The sequence below is a fragment of the Sturnus vulgaris genome, chromosome 14 (genome assembly GCF_052056855.1).
Source record: "Sturnus vulgaris isolate bStuVul1 chromosome 14, bStuVul1.hap1, whole genome shotgun sequence".
NCBI classification, from domain to species: domain Eukaryota; kingdom Metazoa; phylum Chordata; class Aves; order Passeriformes; family Sturnidae; genus Sturnus; species Sturnus vulgaris.
Genome location: NC_142256.1, coordinates 2,259,816 through 2,281,626, shown reverse-complemented (window position 1 = coordinate 2,281,626; position 21,811 = coordinate 2,259,816). Strand labels below are relative to the sequence as shown.

The 21,811-nt window shown below is 45.6% G+C and overlaps 1 protein-coding gene across 3 annotated transcripts in view; it reads left to right on the top strand.

Annotated features, from left to right (window-relative positions):
* The window catches only part of AMOT (angiomotin), a 59,843-nt gene that overhangs the window by 9,278 nt on the left and 28,754 nt on the right, over nucleotides 1–21,811 (top strand). For 2 of the 3 annotated variants that reach the window (XM_088172956.1, XM_088172955.1), the window contains exons 2-3: nucleotides 15,627–15,792; nucleotides 17,170–18,088. In XM_088172956.1, coding sequence (XP_088029082.1) covers nucleotides 17,217–18,088 — 872 coding nt within the window. In that variant the 5' untranslated portion in view covers nucleotides 15,627–15,792; nucleotides 17,170–17,216. Of the gene's footprint in view, nucleotides 1–1,862; nucleotides 2,435–15,626; nucleotides 15,793–17,169; nucleotides 18,089–21,811 lie in introns of those variants that run through there. The other variant, XM_014877141.2, reaches the window with a different exon arrangement.

The window sequence follows — 21,811 nt, the reverse complement described above, 5'->3', positions numbered from 1 at the left end:
ATAAGTGCCTACTGAAGGACCAGTTTGTTATCTTGGGCCTTGTTTGGACTGGGGATTTGCCCTGATTACAGGGACTGGTGAGGAGAAGTTGGTATTGCTTGGCCCATTTCAGAACAAGAGCTTTGCCTCTCTGATGCAGACTGGTTCCACTGCAGACCTGACTGTGTTACTGCCATTACTAATCCTCTGCTAGACCTTCCAAAACAAGACTGCCTTAAGTCTTTCTTTTTAGCAGCATTTTGGGATCCTTTTACAGGCTTTTGAATGGGGTCACAGGTACAAAGGTGATGAGTCCATGCTTTGCTGTAAAAGTTGTGGAATGTTTAAAGCTAAACTGTTTTTAGGAGTTGAAATTCCACACTGTGATTCCAGGCACTAAAGCCTTCAGCAAAAGCCACCTCTGAATGTGTCCACCATCTTTTATGATGTGATAAAATGCTGGAACATAGCAAAATCAGAGTTATATCTGGGGACAAGTGAAGTGTCTTCAGTGTCATCTTTCCACACTGAACATTATTTCCAGCTGTGGCAGAGTAGTAGAGATCTGTGGATATGTCCTTTTAGGATATCCTAAGCTTTGGAAGGTCACGTGATGTACATTTTGGTTTTAAGCAGAATATTATATACCGGGATCTCCTTTAATACCCTGCCTATATGCAGTTAGTCATGATCACTTCTTGCCTAGCTTTCCTTTATTTTCAGCATTTGGCCAGCAAAAAAAGGGCGTGAGTCCTGGGCTGGTGTACACTGCTGTAAACCATTTCAGTCCAGTGGCTTGGCAGGTTGGTTTTGATGGGGCTGACCCCTGTAGGTGCTTCCACAGCTGCCCAGGTGGCTCCTCCTGCAGAGGGACCAGGGCTGTCCTGGGGGGCACCGGGCAGAGCATCACCAGCCAGGCCAGGGAGAGGATTTTCCTTCTGTGCTCTGCGCTGGGATGTTCTCGCCTCGAATGCTTTGAGCAGTTTTGGGCATCGCAATATAAAAAAGGTATTAAGCCTTTAGAAGAGTGTACAAAGGAGGCCACGAGGATAGGGAAAGGTCTAAATGGAAACTCTTACGAAGAGTGGCTGAGGTGGCTTGGTGCGTTCAGCCTGGAGGAGACATTGTGGTTTTCTACATCCTCCCGAGGGGCAGTGGAGGAGCAGCTCGGATCTCTCCCTCTGTGAGCAGGGACAGGAGCCAAGGGACCGGCTGCAGCTGTGTCAGGGGAGGTTTAGGCTGGGCATTTGGGGATATATATTCTTCCCCCGGTGGGTGCTGGCGCACTGAACAGGCTCCCCAGAGAACGGGCACAGCCCCAAGGCTGCCGGGGCTCCAGGAGCGTTTGGACACCGCTCCCGGGCACAGGGTGGGGTTGTTGGGGGTGCGTGTGCAGGGCCAGGACCCGCAGCGGCCGCTGCCCGTGCCTGGGGCCGGTCCGTGTGCCCGTGTGTCCGCGTGTCCGTGTGTCCGCACACAATAGCGGCGGGCGGAGCGGAGCGCGGAGCGGAGCGGGGCGGGGGCGGTGCCGCGGGCGGGGCGGGCCCGGGGGCGGCGGCGCTTCCTGCCCGCCCCGGCCCAGCGCGTCCCGCGGGCCGCCCGCGCCCACAGCAGCGGAAGGAGGGAGGCGGAGGAGGGAGCCGAGCCGAGCCGAGCCGAGCCGCGCCGCCCGTGCCATCCGCTCCGCCGAGCACGCCCGGTACCGCCGAGCCCGTCCGGTGCCGCTCCGCCTTGGCGCACAGGTAACCGCGGAGCAGCAGCACCGAGCCCAGCCCAGCCCAGCCCGGCCGGGCGCGATGCCGCGGGCCGCCCTTCGCTGCCGGGGCCGCGGGCGCTGCGACTGCCCCGGGCGGCGCTGCCACTGACAGCCCAGCTGCCACCGCCGGGACGCGGACTTTCGCCTCTTTGTGTTTATTCTGCCGCTCTCGAGGTACCGCTATCCTCCTCCCAGCGACCGCGGGCAGGTCCTGGCTGACTCTGGGATTTTTTTTTAATTTTTTTTTTTTTACCCCCTTCCAGCTCGATTGCCTGTTCTGAAAGTATATTTATTTTTAATAAAAGTCGAGCCACAAAGCCAGTTCGTAGCACATTCCCCGTTTGGTGCAGTCCGGTTTATTTCTGCGGTTAAAAAAAGTTTACTCCCCCTCCTCCAGTTTTATTGACACTGAGGATGAAGAAGGATTTGCAAATGAAAGCGCCTTGAAATACAGCATCTTTTGGAGAGAGCTCTGCAGTTCTCCAGCCCGTTAAATCTCGAATTCCACCCTTTGCCCCTGCTGAATCCACTGTTCTGCCCTTTACTCTCTGGGGTAAAAAACCAAACAACAACAACAAAAACCCGAGGGGAAAAAGAATACCTTTGGCAGCAGGGAAGCTTTGTGTGACTGACCCAACGAGCTACAAGTGTCCAGTTTCTGAAAAGAAGAAAATCCTTTTGTCTTCAGCAGATCAGTAGGTAAGAGATGTGCTCATGCTGCAAGGGACTCTGCATTCTTTCTTCAGCCTTAACCTGGGAGTTAGACTGGCTCTCTGCTCTGTCAGCTTTTGTCCATCACTTCTATCTCCTGAAAAGTTTGCTTTTCATCTCGCAAAATTCTTGCAAAAAAAAAGCAAAAAGAAAAAAATATGCTCATCCACCTATTTCACCAGTGGTAGTAAATTGCCAAAATGAATAGTGATGTACTTGTGTGTAATTGGATTGAGTAAAACTCGGTGGAAGTCGCTGAAGTGGGTTTGTGTCAGGCTGTGTTTGAAAGCAGCCGTGGTGCTCTTTTCTTTTGAGAAAATAATTGCAGTCATTGTGCTTGTAATCCACGTGTTGAGATTGTCTTTGCTGGTCGTGCTGCACAGAGGAGCATGTATGTGCATTTATGTATCACACGTGCAAGCAGGGCTGCCACGATCGGCTGATTTCTTGTTTCACACTGGAATTTGTTTTACATTAAGTGTTTTACTGCTGTGTCACAAGGTGTAAAAGTGTTGCACCCATAATTAACCCTCCTTAACAGATTATTGAACATGGTCAGAAGCACTGTGATTGGTACTGTGCAGAGTGAATATGAGGGGATGTTTTCTTTGTTTTGAGATTTTTTTTTTTCCCCCTGAAGTAAGACTGAAAACGCAGCAGGGACATGTGCACATAATAACTGGATGGAGGCCCAGTCTCTGTGCAGGGAAACATATTTTGCAGAATACTCTTTTCTGTAGGGGCCAAGTGCTGAGTGTGTCCTGGTTTACAAGTGATAATACCACAGTGAATGTCTCATTCTCCTTCTCCCCCAGCTCTGTACCCACATTCCTCCTTCCCCTCCTTCCTTCTTTGCTACCAGCCATTTCTGCAAGGGAAGGACCTGTGGAATTTTGTGTGGCTGTTAGTGGGGCTCCTTGTGTCAGGGAAGATTGTATTGTTCCCTGTGGAATCACACAGCATCCCCCAGCAGGAGGAACTGCCTGTTCATGTGGTGAAACCAGCCTTGACATTGAGCTCTTCCCCACTGCGTGGGTTTTTCCTGTGGATGATACAGGAAATACTACATATTGGTCTGTCCTGCTCCCCGTTCCTCTTTCCTTTTTAAGTTTTTTTTCCCCCCTTCCTCTTCCCTGGAGGGATTTCTATGGGAAAAGAAAGTGGAATAGGTGGGGCAGCAAGTCAGAGTGCTCTGAGCTGCTGGACCCTCGGAGAACTGGGGGTGCCTCAATCTCTGCTGAGGTGGGAACCTCGTGAGGAGACTGGGGCAGGATCCATCCTGGGCCAGAGGACAGGCTCTTGGTTTTGGCTGCTGTCTCACATTTTTCTGCTTGACTGTTTCAGGGCATTTTTCTGAGCCTTTTTTACCAGGTCAGGGTGGGAAGACAAGAACTGTGTTCTCGAGCTTTCCCTACGCCCTCATGCTGCTCCCGTGTGAGTGATGGGCAGCATCACGTCGGTTTTTCAGGGCTGCTGTGAAAACATGAATCCTACCATCAGGACCATGACCCTGTTAAATCTCTGGGTCAGACTTTCACCACGGTTACCTCAATGACTGCTCCTCTGAGGGAGCAGGGTCATGAATTGACCCTGGAAAAATTTGTGCCGTAGTTGAAGTTGCAGGTTCATCTGGGACACCTGGTCTCCCTCTCTTTTACTTCCAGGACACTTTTTTGCAATATAACCTCATCCTTCAAAGATTCCTGGGAGCCACAAAGACAACATAGAATGATTTCTTTTTCTTGAGGAAAGGGTGGGATTTCCAGATGGAGGAAATGGGGTGCCTGCTCATCCCACAAGCTCTTTGCCTTCTGCATTCTGGAGGTGTTTTGCAGGCAGCACTGGCTGCCCTGGGGAGGGGACTGGAGGCAAAAGGGAACTGAGCAGTGTGGAGTGGGCAGAATGGGCCATGTGGTGAGATGTGGAGCTGGAGTTTGCCATGACACTTTAATTTAAATTGTGCTGGCTGGTTTAAATGTGCTGATAGCGTGGTTCATCATCCTGCCTGTTCCTGGTGACACACGGCATCGGATTGTGCCATAAACGTGGGACAACCAAAGCATTCCCCTTTCCCGAAGCACACTTTGGACTAATGCTTTGTAGCAGAGAATGCCACAGCTGGGCCACAAGGTTTTCATATGCCTGTGATACAAATGTATAAAAATTCTTTGCGGCCTCTAATACAGCTCAAAGGGCAGCTGATTTAGACGTGCCTGAGTGTTGAGGTCAGGAGATCACATTCCATAGGTTACTAGATGAAAGTGCTTCAAGAGGGCATAGCATAAATATTTGATTCATATAGAAGGGATTGGTGCAAATCGTTTTGTTCCTTCCTCAAAGATGTTCTGGAGGAAAAGCACTTTTAGAAGGAAAAAAAAAAAAGAAAGCAACCAGACCCACCGAACAACCGAAAACTTGTAACTTCTTTGTGCTAGAGGAAGTTGGATGGTAACATAGTGCATTATTGCTGAATTCCACTAAAATTCTCGTGGGATACACCGTCCTGGAGAACCCTGAAGGGAACTAATGTTTTTAAGTGTAAAATGACTCATAATGCATGGGCTCTTGAGGTTGGATTTAACATTGTATGCAAACATTGCCAGCTGGTGGGGATCTTTTGGGATAAATAAGAACTATATTTGTACAAGAAGGCTTGAATGATGCATTTCAGATGCATCCTGATTAGCATAAGCCATTCACTTTGCAAAAGAATAGCCAGAATCCCAGAAGTGGAGATAATTTAATAGTTCTCTTGTTCTCTTTAGACTGTCTTGCATCAGCAGACTGACCAATCTTTTTGTTTGTTTAGAAATAAGGTTGCATTGCTTTGCTGCCACATTTTCCTAACCATGACAGTGAAATCGAGAATTTGCAACCCCCAAGTTCTCAGAGCATAAATGCTTCTCCCACTTCTAGCCCTTCCTTTTGTTTCCAGTTGAGTGTAATGTGATTTATATTTTTTTTGATGGTTATTTTGATAGAGCAACTTGCATCATTTAATTCTTTCTAGGGCTCAGCACAATGATGCTTTGCTTCATGACTGGGGCTCACTGTCACTGCAATGAACAAACAGCTCAAGTAAAATCTGAGCTCATTAAAGCTTAATTTTCTTAATGTGGAGCAAAATCTGAGCTTGGTTTAGATTGTTGTAGTAATGTATACACAGGAATAGGTCTTCAGTTTTAGAATTATCAACAGTCCAAGAGTGTGTTAATGTATAAATACTTCTGGCAGTGAAAGAATTTGTCTGTTTATACCCCTTGTGGGGCAGAACTCCTTGTGCACTTCTTACTTCATTCTTACTAGTGGCTTTTAAAGAGCTGCAGAGCTCTGATCTGCAGAGAAGACAAAAACCAATATAATAAAGTTCTTACACGTTCAGAGCATGCATTAAACTAACATGTGGCTCCAAACACCTCTAAATGATGAGATTCTCTGTTTGGGGCAGAATATGTTGTGTGCTGTGTTCTGTTGTGAATTAAAAAGAAAATTATGACCTTGTTCTTGGCAAAAGGTTCTTGGATTAATGGATGTTCCCACTTTGGGCTGAAGTGTAAATGCTTTCAGAATAAAGTAAGATGCCTGTTTTCCCCCATCCGGCTGTTGCTGCACATTCCCACATTTCAAAGTATTTTCAGACACTCACTTTTGAAGAAGTCCTCTCAAAGGGTTCCTAATCAAAGCAGCCTTATGGATTTTTTTTTCCCTCCTTGCTATTGTGGACGATATAGTGGGAGTGGAATGTTCTTGGTTGCCAATGTTTGCTGCTAGGTATCCCCCTTCCATGGAGACCAAGTGTTTATAAAAAGTGTGAGAACAGCCATTCTTGGGGATTGGCAATAAGGTCCAGGGCTCTTTCTCCTCTTCTGTCCTCTGAAATACAAGAGAGGACTTGGTTCCTCATAGAAGTGTTCCAAACTGCCTGTTGCTGGGGTTATACACTTGCAGGAAGCACTAGAGGATTTGTCAAAGTGATTTAGTCCATTGTGTTGAATCTGGGCCACAACCCATTTCTCTAAGCTCATTCCTTTTAGGAATTATCTGCTTTTTTTACTTTCTGATGAGAAGTTACTGTCTAGGTTAGACTTCCACATACCCTGGTGCCTGATCTTCTCTCTGCACGTGCCCCATATGTGGCAGCAGCATCATATTGTAGACTTAAATCATTGTCTTTTATGAAAGAGCAGGCACATACCTGCCCTGTGAGTCCAGTTTGGCTGCAGGATTTGTTAAACCCTTTTATACAGGAGAGAGTGTATTCCCAAACAGCTCTGGAATGCAGTGCTGGCCACAGGAAGAACTTCATGCTGCAGCCTCCATGGCCATACCTTCAGCCTTTACAAAAGCATTTGATTCATGCTTTGGATGGATCTGATACTGGAATTGTGTCCATGTGAAAGTAATGGGCTGTATGGAGAACTCTAAAGTGAGCTAATATCCAAATCTTGCATATTACCTGGCTCTCCAGAGTAGCCTTGAAGTGTTGTCTTCAGGACAGGAAAAAGATCCAACAACTTTGGGGAAAAATAGTGTGAAGCTGTTCCTAGGAGCAATGAATTTTTAAATATGCCATATAATATTTTCTTACTTGACTACTGTGCCTCTAATTGAAATGAGTTTTTCATGGTTGATGGAATTTGTGTTTACATGGACACTTGGATGTAATTTTAAAAGTAAGAATAAATTTAAAACTTACCTCTGTATAAATGACCATTCAGAGCAAACCAGATATTTGATGTCAGCAGGAGCTCGGTGCATGAGGAGTGAACAGGAATAGAAAACAAAATATGTATTTAAAAAAAAACCTGATAACGAAATTTAAAGGCCTATGGAAACAAACTTCTCAAAGCTTTAAAATCCTGTCTTAAAGAGTGGAGGGCTTTATGTGAGGTGCCCAGCTTAGGTGCAGGAGGGTTTGTTGGAGTCTCCCCTGGGGATGGAGCTCTTGGTGGCTGTTGGATGTGGCATCCTTGTCGTGGGCAGCTCCTCTAGGGCTTGGCTGGCCCTGGAGAAGTGAGAGCTCCCTCCTGTTCCCAATAGCTGAGTGTCTCCTCTCGTCCTGGCAGGCACTCTGCATTCTTGGTCCTGTAGAAGGGCTTCAGAGATAAAAGCTGCCATTCAGATTTGCTGCTTTTTTACTTTCTTGTCTTCTCCGAGAATGACTCTTGTCTAGTTTGGTTGTGTCTCAGCTTAAAATAACTTTTTTTTTTTTTTTAATCAATTTAAATACTAAATATTTGAAATTCCTCGGGAGTTTGGAGAGGTCTTTGGTCATTTTCCGTGGTAACCACTGTTGGGCTATATAAGGTTCATCAGTCACATAGAACCAAACTTTGTGTAAATGACAAAAAATTTCACTGATCCAGTAAAATTGGTTTTTAAAGGCTTATTTGTATTAGCAAAGCACTTACTAATTGTAGACCAAAATGTTGTTGAACAGTTCTCTTATATGAATGTTTATGAATTAAGCCAGTTTAGGATTTTGTTTAATTAATTAATTAGCATTTTTAAGACCTTGTCTAAGAGTTGTGTCACAGCAGTATTTTCTTTAAAATGTTTCATGTCTCTACACAACTTGTTTTTTGAAAGAATTACTTAATATTAGGGTTATTTACTGTAACCCTCAAGGAAAGTAATTCCACATTTCAGTGACTTTGTTCCCATCAGGGTTTGGTGGACTTTTCCTCTGTTCTAATTTGGGTGGTTCTGTGTTCAGCTGAAACAAATTTGATTGCTTCATACTGGGGCTAGCCTGTCTTGTTGTGGGGCTTGGGAAAACATATCTTCCTTGTGTTCCCATTGTCTTTGTGAAAAGAAACAAAGCTGAAACCTCCTCTGTATTTCTGGAGAGTCAGAATTTAAAACCAGTGTGAGATGGCATCGCTGGCTGTGCTGGGGGGATGGAATGAGAGGGATTTTAATGTTCCTTCCAACTCAAACCAGTCTGGGATCCTGGGATAGCCTGTGGAGGTGCACAAGGAGGTGGTAATCTGGAATTTTCTGGAGTCATCACAGCTGAGTGCTGATATTTGTATTGGATTAAAACGAATTTGGAACACTTTTTACTGTAAATGATGAAAGTTGACGAGACCAAGAGCCATTACACAGCCTGTTCCACCCTTCCTTTGGGTAAGGTCAGGGATCTGTGGAGAGCAGGCAGAAAAGAGCACTCCAAAATTACATGAGAAAGAGCAGCTTTTGCTCTTGTCGAGTTGGGATTGGGTGTGGAGCACTTGGATCTTCTTTAATAAAGAAAAAGTTATTAAAAAAGCTTAGCGCCCCTGGGGGGAAGAGTGAATTTAGCATGTGTTGAAAGCCCAGTGGATTTCTGATTTGGGGGAGTAGGGATGGCAATAGAAACTGTGTGTGGGACACTGCTGGCCCCATCCCCTGCTGCTCAGGGGGTTTGAAGGGAGCTCCCATGGAGCTCCCAAAAGGCTGGGATGGAGATCAGGGCCCAGGGTGGTGCTGGGGGAGGCAAACTGCAGGATGTGTTCCCTTGGGAGAGCCGGGACAGCAGCTTTTCCTGCCGGGAGAGGCTCTGGCCCTGCATTCCTCGGGGAGGGGAGAGCTGAATGCATTTCCTGCACAAGCCCTGCTGGCATTGACTGAGCTCGGAGGGGGAGCAGGGAAGGTTAATCACCTTGGATTTGTGCTCTAGGAGCTGTGTGTTACCTCTGGTTCTTATCCACTCAGTGAAGTTAATTTTGTTCATTATTGCTCTAAATCTTTTAACTATTTTTCTGCAGCTGCTGAGGATCCTTTGCAGAAGTGTCTTCAGAAAATACTCAGAATATTCCTCTGCCTTCTGATTGCACAAGTCTTGGGGTGCCAACATCCTTGATCCATTTAGGCAGGATCTGTGCTTGCTGCTCCTGTTGCTACAGAAAATCTTTCTAGCAGTGATGAAGTTTATATTAGCAAAGCAGAAGTTGTGCTGGTGTGGTTTACACGAGGTTTCCTAAGCAATACACCTAAAACCAATTATTTCCTACTGTAACTGCATCTGTTTTAGAGTGGTTGCTGGAATACTTGCATCGAAAGAAATCAATTCCCTGAGTGACATAGTTGTGGCAACAAAAAACATCAATGTGGGCCAGAACTTAGCCAGTCACCACTGTGCTGAAATGAATGGAGTAATATCTTCCTCCCAATGTGGTGGTGAGGCTCAATCATCTTATAGGTAATTAAAGGATTTTTACAAGGTGCACATGAAAAGCCCAGGTGGTTATGATAAAAGAACAACACCAAAACCACTTTTATAACGATTTATATAACAATTGCTGTCTAAAAATGTGGCGGGCTGGATCTTCTGCAGGGTCTTAGCTTTAATTCATATTTTTAACCCATGGTACCCACTGAGATCTCTTGGTGGTGTTGGGCTATTCCAGTGCTGCACTGGGTTTGTGCCCTTCCTTGGATCACGGCATCTCTGGCTGATAACTGGCAAGTCACCTGTATTTTAGCTGTTCCTTTTTCTAAAGGAAACAAAAAGCAGACCTTAGACCAAAGGAGGGGCCATTCCTGCCTGCTTTCTGGATTCTGTGGTTAGTCCCGTTAAATTCTGTGAAACTGCATTCTGAAACAAGAAGAGCTCCTCCATATGGGGCCTTAAAATAGTTTAAATTGTGGTATTGCTAGAAAAAGCCAGAAAATTCCATGCTAAAGTTAGGCTATAGTGGTTGTTTTCTTCTCTGCATCCTCCTCCACCTACGTTTTTTCACTTGTGTCAACTTCTGATATAAATTTTCAGGATGTCACAACTGACATATGAGGAAAAACTACCTTAAGGTGGCACAAAATGGATATATCTGTTTGGGGATCATATTTCCTTTGTTTTCAGGACTGCTTAAGCTTTCAGGTTTGAATTTTGACTTTATTTTTAACGCAGATGGTGATTCCAATCTTTCTTTTTTTCTTTTTTATTTTTTTTTAAATCTCAGCAGCAATTAAAAGAGTCTGATCCTATCTGTAGGGACAAATGATGCACTGTCAACATTTTGCTCCCTTCTGATAATGCACATGAAACTGGTTTGCGTGTTTGAAGATTACATTTTACTCTCACATGGTTTTCATTATCTGAGAGCCCCGAGGAGAGGCCTGGACTAAATCAGGGAAGGAATGGAGAAACCACACAATGCAATGAAACTGGTGCTGAGGCATAGCTGGGATAGTTGTGGGACAGGGGCTGCTGACGACAGAAGCAGGGCGCTGCCTGAGTGCCAGCAGCAGCGAGAAGTGGAGCATTCTCAAAACACAAAACAAAGCTTGATGTCGAATTAAAACTGCGGCTTGGGCTTGCAGCAATTCCCCAGTTCTGCAAGGATAATTACTGGAAATGGCTGAAGTTTGAGGCAGATGAATCTTGCTCGGTCTGTGCTGGGAGGCAGCTCTCTGAAATGAGACGTGCTGTGGCTAAAGCTGCTGTGAGCTTGAGCTGGTTTTAGCAAGAAGACAGCTAAAAGGTGAGATCTTGGCCTTTCTGGAGCTGCTAGCAGAGCTTCCATTGCCTGTGCTGGAATTTGTGTTTCATTAATTATGCAGAAATGGCAGTACCTGCCCCTAAAGGGTTGTGACTCTGCAGATGTGTGAGCAATGTTAGGTAGAGCTGTATAACCATTTAAGTATTTGAGTGGTGTGATGTCTTCATGTAGAAATATTCTCAATAAAAACAGCTGGTTTTCCTATTAGACTGGTATATTCAGAACAAATCCTCCTGCCCCTGTGACTTTTAAAATTTTATGGAGGAACTTGAAATTCTGTAGCATTCTTTTCAAAATGCTTAAAAGCCACGACACATTAGTATTTATACTGGGCTTTGTAAGTGTTTATTCTTTTTTTTTTCCCTTTGTAATATAAAGCCTAAATTATGTTGGTGAAGATTATAGGAACTTCCCTGTGAAGAAACTGATACTTTTTAGTGAGGGCAGCAGTAATTCAAAGGTCAAGTAAGGTCTTCTCAGTTTTTTCCTTTGAGATGTAATTTAGAGGGGATCTTCCCATGTGGGTGTCTTGACTTACTTATCTCCAGCCAGGCCAAGCAACTTGCTGCCTTTTGTTTAGGCATGCCAGGCTTCCTTGTGCCTGGTCCCAGTGACCCAAATGTTAAGGGGCAGGGTTAGGGACAGTCTAATCCTTGCTCAGGTGGACTCAGTTTGGCTGGGAGAGTTGTTTAAACCAGGACCAGTCTTCGGTTGTTCTCATAGCACGATGATCTAATACAATGGGTATGCATCTTATTTGCCCCCCTCCGGGTGACATTGTTCTTGTTTTTCGTTAAAAGAAGGAAGTTTTTCTCGTTTGCCCGGTGGTGACTCTGCCCTTCTGGAATGAAGATGAGTAATGCTGGCAGCACTCCATGCACCTGCTGGGTGCCACCCTCCGGGATCACCTGAGCCACGGGCAGCAGATGGAGGCAGGCAGGGCCGGGAGGGTTGGATGGGAGCTGGGGAGGTGTTTATGGTTGGAGTCTGGAACCTCCTCCTGGTTAGGAGCAGGTGCTAAAGCTCTCTCACAACGCTGGGACTTGTTGAGTGCTGCCTTGCAGGTCTGGGTGTTGGCGCCAGATGTTGGGAACCTTTATTTTCCAGGACTGTCCTGGTGGGTATTCTCTCCTTTCCTCCTCCTCTTTGGGTAGGATTGAAAGGAAGCAGAGAGCATTCAGTGATAACCTCCACTATTCATTGCATAATTTGGGATCTTGCCTCTGAGTCCCTGGTGCTCCCAGCCACTCCAAAGTGAGTGTTTGTGCAGAACAGCCACGGTTCCAATGGCCTTGGAGACACAGGTTGAGTGAATTCTGCAGGATCAGGGATCAGCCTGCTGGGGTTTGTGTGGGCCATGGAGCAGCAGAGTGTTTCCATTACCCAGGGGTGGCTCAGCATGGGAGTACTGCCCAGGGACCTCACAGCTGGTCCTTTCCACACTGCCCCCTCCTCTATTACAGAGTGCAGGTCTGTCTGAAGAGCCTGAAGAAGAACCTGCACCTGAAATACCAGCCTAAAACTTCATCTACCTGGTAGCATCCCATCCCCTGCTGCCAACCAGGGATGGGCAGTATCATAAGCACATCCTTTAAGGAAAACCACAGAATTGCTTTAGAGAATTTGTTGCCGGAGTTTGAAGTCTGTCACTGGATTGTTTCAGGTGTGAGTGACACAAAACTTAGGAGTAAAACTGAAAGTGTTTAACTGTACTGCAGCCCTGATGAGGTGGTGAACCTGTTCCCATCCCACCTGATGTGTAAGCTAATTAGCTCCTTGGCTAAGCAGTAATTCTGGGCAAGTATGCACAGGCTGTCCTCACAGGGACTCTTGCATTCCTCTTCGTTTCACAAGCTACAGAAAGGTGCTTCTCTCTGCTTGTGAGGTTATTATTGCTCCATGCAGGTTAATTGAGCTATAGCATTAGAGCCACTCATCAAACAGTGGTGAGTCGCTCACTTGTCTAAGCTTGTTTATTTTTATAATGCTGGAAAATATTTGCATGCTGTACAGAAATGTGCTGCTTTGGTTCCCTACAGCCTGGCAGTATTATCATTTTAAATTCTTCATTAATCTTCCTTCCTCACGAGGGACTGGCAAGGTTCCTGTGCATAATTACATGATGTTTAAGACAGAAGCCTCAGCTACTGGGTTTTTACACAATGCCCTGCAAACATGAGGCTTTTCTTCCTTAAATAGTACCTACACTACCCTCCTTTTGTGCCCATTCCTGATCTCAGCATGGTGAAGCATTATTTGCAATTCCTCTGTTAGTTCTACCAGTTCTAGATTCTGATGTTTCCTCAAGAGCTTTTCCCTCAAATTACCACGGGTAATTTTAGACCAGAGTTTAGAACGAGGTGTAAGATGATAGAGCTGAAATGCTTGGGAGCAAATTGCAAAATTGATTCAGCCTGGGAAATCTCACCATGGTTCCTTGGATGAGATTTGATCTAAACCTGAATTTTCCACTGGAAAAGGTGTTTCTAGGCTTCGTGGCTATGCTGATTTCAGCCCTATCAATCATAATAGATGTAGGCTAAACCCCCAAATACATCTGTTTAAAGTATCTACAGAACCTTCCCAATTTCCTTCCAGCTCTATCATAACAACTTTTCCAGTGCATCTCATTAATTTCCATCTTTGGCACAGTGAAAACCGAAATTGCTGGAAGGGCCTGACACAAATAGAGTTTGGTGTCCAAATAAATAACACATGGGCTTCAGCAGCGATTGTACTGTTCATTTTTGTGTTTCGTTAATAGAAAAGTTAACTCACTGGTTCTGCCAGGAGTTTCTAGCCTGCTCAGAAAGCAGATTCCAGGAATGCTGCCACCCAAGTTAGTTGCACAAGATTTTCTTTGTTAATTAAAAATAATGGGATAAAACTGGGAAAAAATAGGCTACCAGTCGGTATTTAAAGAAAGCGGATTTGTTGGCCAGAATATCTTCATATTGTATCTCAGCCCACCTTTTGCTTTGGGTTTCCAGGTTGATTTCTAGTTTACACCCACACTAAAATTAGTAGTATTCAGTTCCAGCAAATGTTAGTGTGAACTGTGCCCTCCCTCCATCAGCTCAGCAGAATGAGCTGGTAGTGCCGAGGAGTGAAGCTCTGTGTGTGAAATGGTTCCTGGAGCATTTGAAGGAGTTAAACATGCACAGATTGGATTTGTCTGTTGAAAAAAAAATCTTTAAGGCAGAGAGGCAGAATCTCAAGCTGCGTTGTATCTTTGTATTAAAAAAATAAACAATCCCCCCCACCTACTTAGATTTTTCCAGTTGAGACAAAAGAAATCTTTGGGTGGAAAGGCAGCATCATATTGCATAATAAAAGCCTTTTTATGCTCTAATAAAAAGGGTTGCTCAGGGCAGCTTGGTGGAAAAAAAATTGAAAAAGAAGGCAGTGATGATTCTGGTGTGAGGGGGATGAGGAATCCTTAACTTCTGTTGTGCAACACTGGGAAAAGAGGCTAGAAATTGCTCTAGTTATCTGCTATCTTTAATGCCTGCTTTAAAGGTTCTTTACTGCATATTTGCTGGCAGCTGTTTTCAATATATCCCTCTCGAGCTAAGTCACCAGTTAAGAATTTGACATTAGCTGCTTTTTTCAACCATCTTGAAGTACCACACCACACAACACTGCCTTGTTCTCTCCTTAGATATTGTTCATGTGCCTTGAAATTGCTGTTGACACCTCAAGTATTTAACTTGCAGATCTGAGATAGTTTTTGCTGGGTGTGGATTTGTGTAGTAATAAGTCAGAGACAGAAGTATCCACGTCTGCATTCCTTCACTACATCTGTTCACTTTATTTTTTGCAACATTCCAGGAAATTAAGTTAAATTATACGTATCAATGAATGTTTTTAGTTTCACTAGTTCTGTTTTCATTGCCTTTCCTTAAAGTATGAACACACTGAGTGCATGAATATGTTCCACATCTTTTGCATTTCTTGCCTTTTTCTTTAGGACACTTTCAGTAACTGCTTCTTGTAACATGCCTAAATACACATTGTTCTGTATTCTCCTGCTTCTCCTCTCAATGGTTAAAGTTTCTTTACTGCTTCATATTCTGAAGGAGAAAAGTAACGTAATTAAAGAGTGTTTTGGGAATTAGAGCAGTGCTCTGCAATGTATTTCTGGCATAAACTCTTTGTCAGTGTCCTTTTCTTCCCCTGACTTTCCCAGTCTGTAAAATAAAGCTAATATTCACAAACTGATCATTCTCACAGTCATTTCTGAGGCACAATGTGTTGAAGTTTATCAAGCATTTCACCGTGTCACCCTCCAGCAGAGGATTTCTGCTGACACGGTTTGAAATACTCAGCACCACTGGCAAAGGAGCCATTAACACAGGGCATCCTCATCTGTGCTGCAGCTTTCATTCTGAGCAAAAAATAAAACAATGGAGTTAAAGAATTAGCGGGTTTTAATCACTGTTTCACTTGGAGGCACAGATGGGACAAAGCATTACTTGGCAACATTTAATCTTGGAGCAGAAATGGTCATGATTAAAGCAGCAGCTGGAGTAGATTGCTGGGGACACGGGGGTTCATTCATCCTAAAGGGATCAAAATTGTTGGGCTATGGGAGAAAACAAGAAGCTACAAAAGGAAAATCTGAAATATGGGCCAAGGTTTATTATTTCTAGGGTCTCATCTACTGATTAAAATGACGTTTTCAATGGTTTCCTCAGAATTGTTTTGGGAGCGAGGAGAGTATCAAGTGATCTGGTCTGCTGAAGAGGAGCCTGAAGCCATCTCTGAGTGGAGCTCTTGGATTTGCAGGAGGAAGGCTGAGTGTGTCCCCCCATGTGGCAGAACTGCTCCTCCTCACCAGGGAACTCCAAGTGAAGGACAAAGGTATGTGCCACTTCAAACAGGATTTGAAGAGTCACATTCCAGGTCAGCTAAGGGGGCCTGAATTCCTGCTGTGGTGAGCAGCCTGGAATGAGGTGGATTTTAATTTTCTCTTCATTAAAAGCAGAAAGCTTTTGTGTGCCCAGTGTGAGTCCTGGTGTTTCAAAGGTTGGCTGGTCTGAGGGAGCAAATGGGGAGGTTGTGGAGATGCAGCACAGAGCAGACCCTTTAGGCCTCCTGGTTCTGCCACAGAACAAACTGTTGGGAACAAGTTACCTTCTGCTAAGGGACAATGTAATACAGAAAAAAGAAAATGCTGGAACGCCAACACGTGTTCTGCTGTCAGGGCAGAGCCACAGCTTGGCCAGCAACTGAGCCTTACTCTATTCTGAGCTATGCTAGCTCAAAAGTAGTTCTGCTTTCAGTTAGACGTCTCAAAGGTATAATAAATTTTTGATATTTCAACTCGGGCAAAGCCAATGGGCTTGAGTTTCCATGACACACTCCTGGCTCTGCTGGGAGACTGAGCAAAATGTAATTGCTGTTGGTCTCTGGCTTCATCTGTGCTTAGGATGTGCCTGACATTGGCTCTTTGTATTTCTCTCATTGGGACCCAGTGTTTTTTCCTGCCACTCAGAGGTCTTTTTCTGTTCCTTAGATCAGACAACTCTTTTTCCTCCCCTTGCATTTGCATGCATTCCGCTGAGGATATTTAGATGTGTGAGGATTTGGTTGCCTTTGTATAGCAGGAAGTTCCTGAGTCCTTGCTTGCACCATGCCTGGGGTTTTCTGCAGCAGGGAGAAGAGATGCTGATCTCACTCTGGGCATTTCATAACTCTGAAAACCTCCTGGCTAACTAGGTATTCATGACTTGCTTTATCTAAGCTAAGAGATTTCTTTACTTCTTTTGAACCATATGCTATCTCAATGGGCTTCTTTTTTGTTTTTTTCTTTTACTTAAAACTGACAAGTTGCTGATTTCACACTTCAGTCCTTGTCTGCCTACAAATATGGGAAGTGTATTTCACTGTTGGTAACTCTAAGTATAAAGCAAACAGGTTTCAGGCATTTTTACCATCATCCTGTGGATTCCGCGTCTCCTTTTTGCCCAAGATGCTGTCTGAGGTATTTGGCATGCATCCCTACAGCTTGCAGCCGATTGATTTGCCTATAAACTTTCAAGTCACCTTTCATCACCTTTCTGAGGCTTTGCCCCCCGGGCATGCAAGTCCTTCTTAGGTCAAGGGCCTTGATGACCCCCATTGTTATGGGAACCTTTGGTAATCTAACCTGCTTTTTTTCTGTATTTCAAGCCCTTGCTCCTGAATATCTCTCGCTCCGTCCACTCAGGCGCTAATAACCGTGTCTCCTTTCCTTAGGTCAAGGGCAGCTTTTACATTCCACCCAAAAGGCACCACAGTTTGAGATGAGGAATTCAGAAGAGCAAGCAGCTACGACAGTTTTACAGCGCCTGCTGCAGGAGCAGCTCCGATACGGGAACCCAAATGACAACCGCAACCTTCTCGCCTTACACCAGCAAGCCACAGGCAATGCCCCCCCTTTCAGCAGCACCGCCAGCCCGGCCGCTCAGAACGAAGGGCTGAGCTCCCAGGACCACCAGCTCGTGACTCATGCTGCCCGCCAGGAGCCCCAGGGCCAGGAGATACAGGTGGACAACAGCATCATGGAGAAGCAGCTCTCGCCGCGGCTCCAGAACAGCGAGGACCTCCCGACCTACGAGGAGGCCAAGGTGCAGTCGCAGTATTTCCGTGGCCAGCCGCACGCCAGCGTCGGGGCCGCCTTCTACGTCACGGGCGTCACCAACCAGAAGATGAGGACTGAAGGGAGGCCCACGGTGCAGAGGGTGAGCCCGGGGAAGGTGCACCAGGACGAAGGACTGAAGGACCTCAAGCAAGGCCACGTGCGCTCCCTGAGCGAGAGGCTGATGCAGCTGTCCCTGGCCACCAGCGGGGTCAAGGCCCACGCGCCCGTCACGAGCGCGCCGCTGTCCCCCCTGTCCCCGCTCTCTCCCCAGCAGTCCAGCGACCCTTACAAAAATTCTGGCTCCAATGAGTTCTACAAGAACTCGGTGCAGCCCCCTTCCCAGCCCAGCATGAAAGGAATGGAGCAGCGGGGGCCTCCCCCAGAGTATCCTTACAAAAACGTGTCCACCCCGTCCATGAACTGCAAAGCTCAGGACTCGGGGCATTTCTATAGTGACCATCGCATGAGCCAGCAGGGAAGATCTGATGGGCCTATGATGAGGTATCAGCATCCTCCTGAGTATGGCTCAGTCAGGTAAGCAACACCTGAAAACAAACCCTGTGACAGCCAGTAAGGAATGACAGCATAAAACTCAGTCCGTCACCTTCACTCCTGAGGCAGGTTTTCCTTCAGCAAAGACCCCGTCTGCATGACGTGAGGTGACACGTTGTGTTCAGCTGCAGACTGTCTGGAAGGACTGTTACCTGCTTCTGTAGCTGACTAGAGAGGCCTGATGCTTTTGTACAAAAAAAAATCCAAAACAAGCCAACTTGATTTTATGGTATGGGGAAGTTAAATGCTGAGGCTTCAGAGCCTCACAAAAACTTTACTACAAAAGCCAAAGTTATGGTGTGATTCATTGTAGAAACTTGCTGTTACTTACTGCAAGACTTAAGTTGTTCTTTAATTACATCTGCCAGACAAAAGATTTTTCTTAAAACTGCATCGCATAGGAAAGGAGAAAGTGAATTAAAGCAATAATGGTGCAAATAGCAAAAATCACCTCTGGGCTTCCTGTGGAGTTGTTAAAATTTTATTTTCAATGGGCTGAAGTGTAGGAGAGGAAAATGGAGTAGGCTTTGTGCCTCATCCCAGACTTGCTTGTTCAGCTTTTGCTCATTTTTCTTGCATCATTTGAAATCTCAGCCTGTTCTGGTTCCCTCTAGATAAGGAGCTGGATTTGGCTTGAGCCAAACACTGATGTCCATGTGGGAAGATGAAGTTCTATTAAGGTGGGCTAAAACCTCAGTTTTACTTTACCTGTTCCCATACCATCTGATCTCTGCCTGACACCAGGTGGTATCTGGTGTAATGATTTTGGACTCATTTTGAAGCTAAAAGGGTAATTCAGAGGAGCCACGGGAGGATGTAAATGGAGAGGTCTCTGTGAATTTGTGTTTGCACGTTTTGAGGGAAGCATGAAGAAACCAGTGAGTATTTTGGAGCAGAGTCTGAGCTTTAGGGAGTTTGAATCTGCTCAGAACCTTCCTAGCCCTATGAGGAGCTATTTTCAGAGTTTGTCCACCATTGTTTGTGATCTGAAATGACTTCAGCAGCATACAAGCCTGATGAAAAGGCCCTTTGATCTGGCTAAATAAATAATAAAGAGGCCAGGAAAAGGGGAAGTAAAGGGTTTAGGGGGGGTAATGGTTGTAGAAGCTCATTGCAAATGTTTTTGCAAATTCAAAGGCCTCAAACCTCTGTGCACACGGGACAGGGAAACAGCTCCTCTGTGGTTCTGCTGCATCAGAAATACTCCTTATATTATATGCAGTGAGACGTAGCCTGCTTGCTGTTCAAGGGAGAGGTATTTGAAAACACGCCAGCAGTCAGCTCCTCTAGACAGGGTGATTTTTGTCTGTATTGGATGGATCCTGGCTGCTTTGAAAGAACATGGTGGGGGGAAGGAGGGGGAGGAGAAAGGTTCAGCTGGCAAGGTTTCCAGTAGGGGAAGCAACTGAAATTTGTCTTCAAAGCACTGGGAATCTAATGAGGTTACTTTTTAACCTAAATAGCTGCACAGAGGAGAGGTTTCCTTTGCAAGCAAATGCTGGAGCAGTAGAACAATTGCAAGACTAATCCATAAATTACAGAGCAGCGTAGCAAAGGAAGGGAGCGAGTCCTCTATTCCCCTCCCTCTCCCACACGCTTTAAGAGAAACTGTCATTTAGACAAGAAACCTTCTGTGTTGCTAAAGGTGCAGCTGGGTGATGGTGTGGGGATTTTAAAGGCAAACAGCTCCGGGGAGAGCCTTTGCCTCTCACCAGGGGTGTCCTTGCAGTCTCCAGTTTTCCTGCACCGGGGCTCGGCGTTTATCAGGATTCATTTGGATTGGTAAATGTGTGCATTTTTTGAACTGTGCGTCAAGGAAACAAAGCCCCTTCTCTCTGCTCCCGAAGCCACACCCTTTTCTGCGGGTTTTTCCCCTCATTGTTCGGGGGAATTTGAGGGTGACCTAATGATGCGGTTAAATAAAACTCGTTGAGCAAGATAAACATTGGGGAATTCACAGCATTCTCATGCTTCACCCTCCCCAGTCTGGGAAAGGAATGGGCTGTGTGGTAAGTTTAAACCAGTCTGCAAACAGTTTGCCTCACCTGCTCCTGGGCGGTGCAAGTTTGGGAACAGTGTTATGTTGGTAATGATGCTGGTTTAATGTAAATATCGGCCATGCCTGAGGCCTCTCTGCTGTTATTTGGAAATTTTAAAGAAAGTTTAGAAGAGGCCTGGCCGCATGTGAAGCTCCAGAGTTGGGTTCTTTCCCTAGTACCTTAACTGCACTTTAGCATTGGTGGTGGAAACAACCCTCCAGTCTAAGAGCAGAACGTGGGTGCCTTGGGCTCTGTGTCCTGGGGGCTGCAAGGGCTCCTGTGGCAGCACAGCCAGAGCTGGAGCAGGTTTGGGTGCAGAGGAAGCCCCTCTCTGGTGCATTTTTGGGTGCAGAGGAAGCTCCTGTCTGGTGCATTTTTGGGTGCAGAGGAAGCTCCTGTCTGGTGCATTTTTGGGTGCAGAGGAAGCTCCTGTCTGGTGCATTTTTGGGTGCAGAGGAAGCTCCTTGTCTCTCTGATTCTAGCACCATCCTCTGTCTGGAGCCCAAGTGACTGAACTCCTGCTGTGGTGATTAATCCCATTGACTTCACAGAAAGTTTTTGAGAGGGAGGTCTGCAGAATTTGTCTCATAATTAGTAAATCGCTCTGTGCACTGCATTCCCCTAAGCAGCATCAAAGTGGAGGCTAATCAGGTATGACTGGGCAGCAGAACAAAAATTCCTGGGTTTGATTTCGGCTGTGTAATGGAGTGGAGCCTGCTCCCTCCTGCAGTCAGCATTTCCTGGTTTGTGCAGCAGGGCTGGGGAAGAGAGGGGAGCTGGAGCTTCTTGAGCACAAAACAGGCAGGAGAAGCTGGGAAAGCATTAAAAAAAAAAAACCCTTAACGAGCCAGAGACCTTTCCTGATCCCTTCATTCTTCTGCCTTCCCCACTGTGCTGCTCTGCCCACAGACCTGTGTGTGACCCTCTGTCCTGGCAGCCTGAGCACCCCAATGGCTGCAGAGCTGCCCGACTCCCTGGCTCTGTCTCCCTGCCTGAAAAGCTGAGGTTACCCTTGTAGCTGCAGAACCATAAATCCAGGTTTGTACTTGGCCTGTGTGGTCCATGCCAGGGAGCAGAAATTCCTGCGTGGTACACAGAGAAGTGGCCCTTAAAGTTATGCTTTCAAACCTAAACACTTGTGGGGATAATTGCTCTGAGGGTTTTTTTCCCCCCTGCATTTGGTTTATTCAGGTCTCTGTGACACTGAGGCAAATGGAAGGAGATTGCGTAATTTTGTTGTATATGTGTTTTGAGAGTCTGCATTTTTTCTGAAGTGGTTGGTTCAGATAAAATTGTGATTACTATTGCGGGGTTACCTGAGGACTCATTCTCTCAGGGAGGGAATTTTCTGCTACCATTTTATCAGCAATACTGTTAGGTGACACCAATAGTCGTTTTTACCTTTACATTTTTCAGTGTGGCTTAAAAATCTTGAAAAATCCAAATTGTGTTCATTTACCTTTCTGACTCTCTTAGCTCAAAATTGTTTTACCAGAGAAATAAATTCTTCAATTCTCTTGTTAGTATAAAGAACTCTCAGAGCCAGGTATTTTTTACCCACAAAATGTATGTAAGTATTTTACAAGACAGAATTGTAAATAGTGGAGATGCCAAAAAGTTCTTTGAATGTGTATGTAAAAGTTTGCGTGCAAGATCTTGAGAAGTC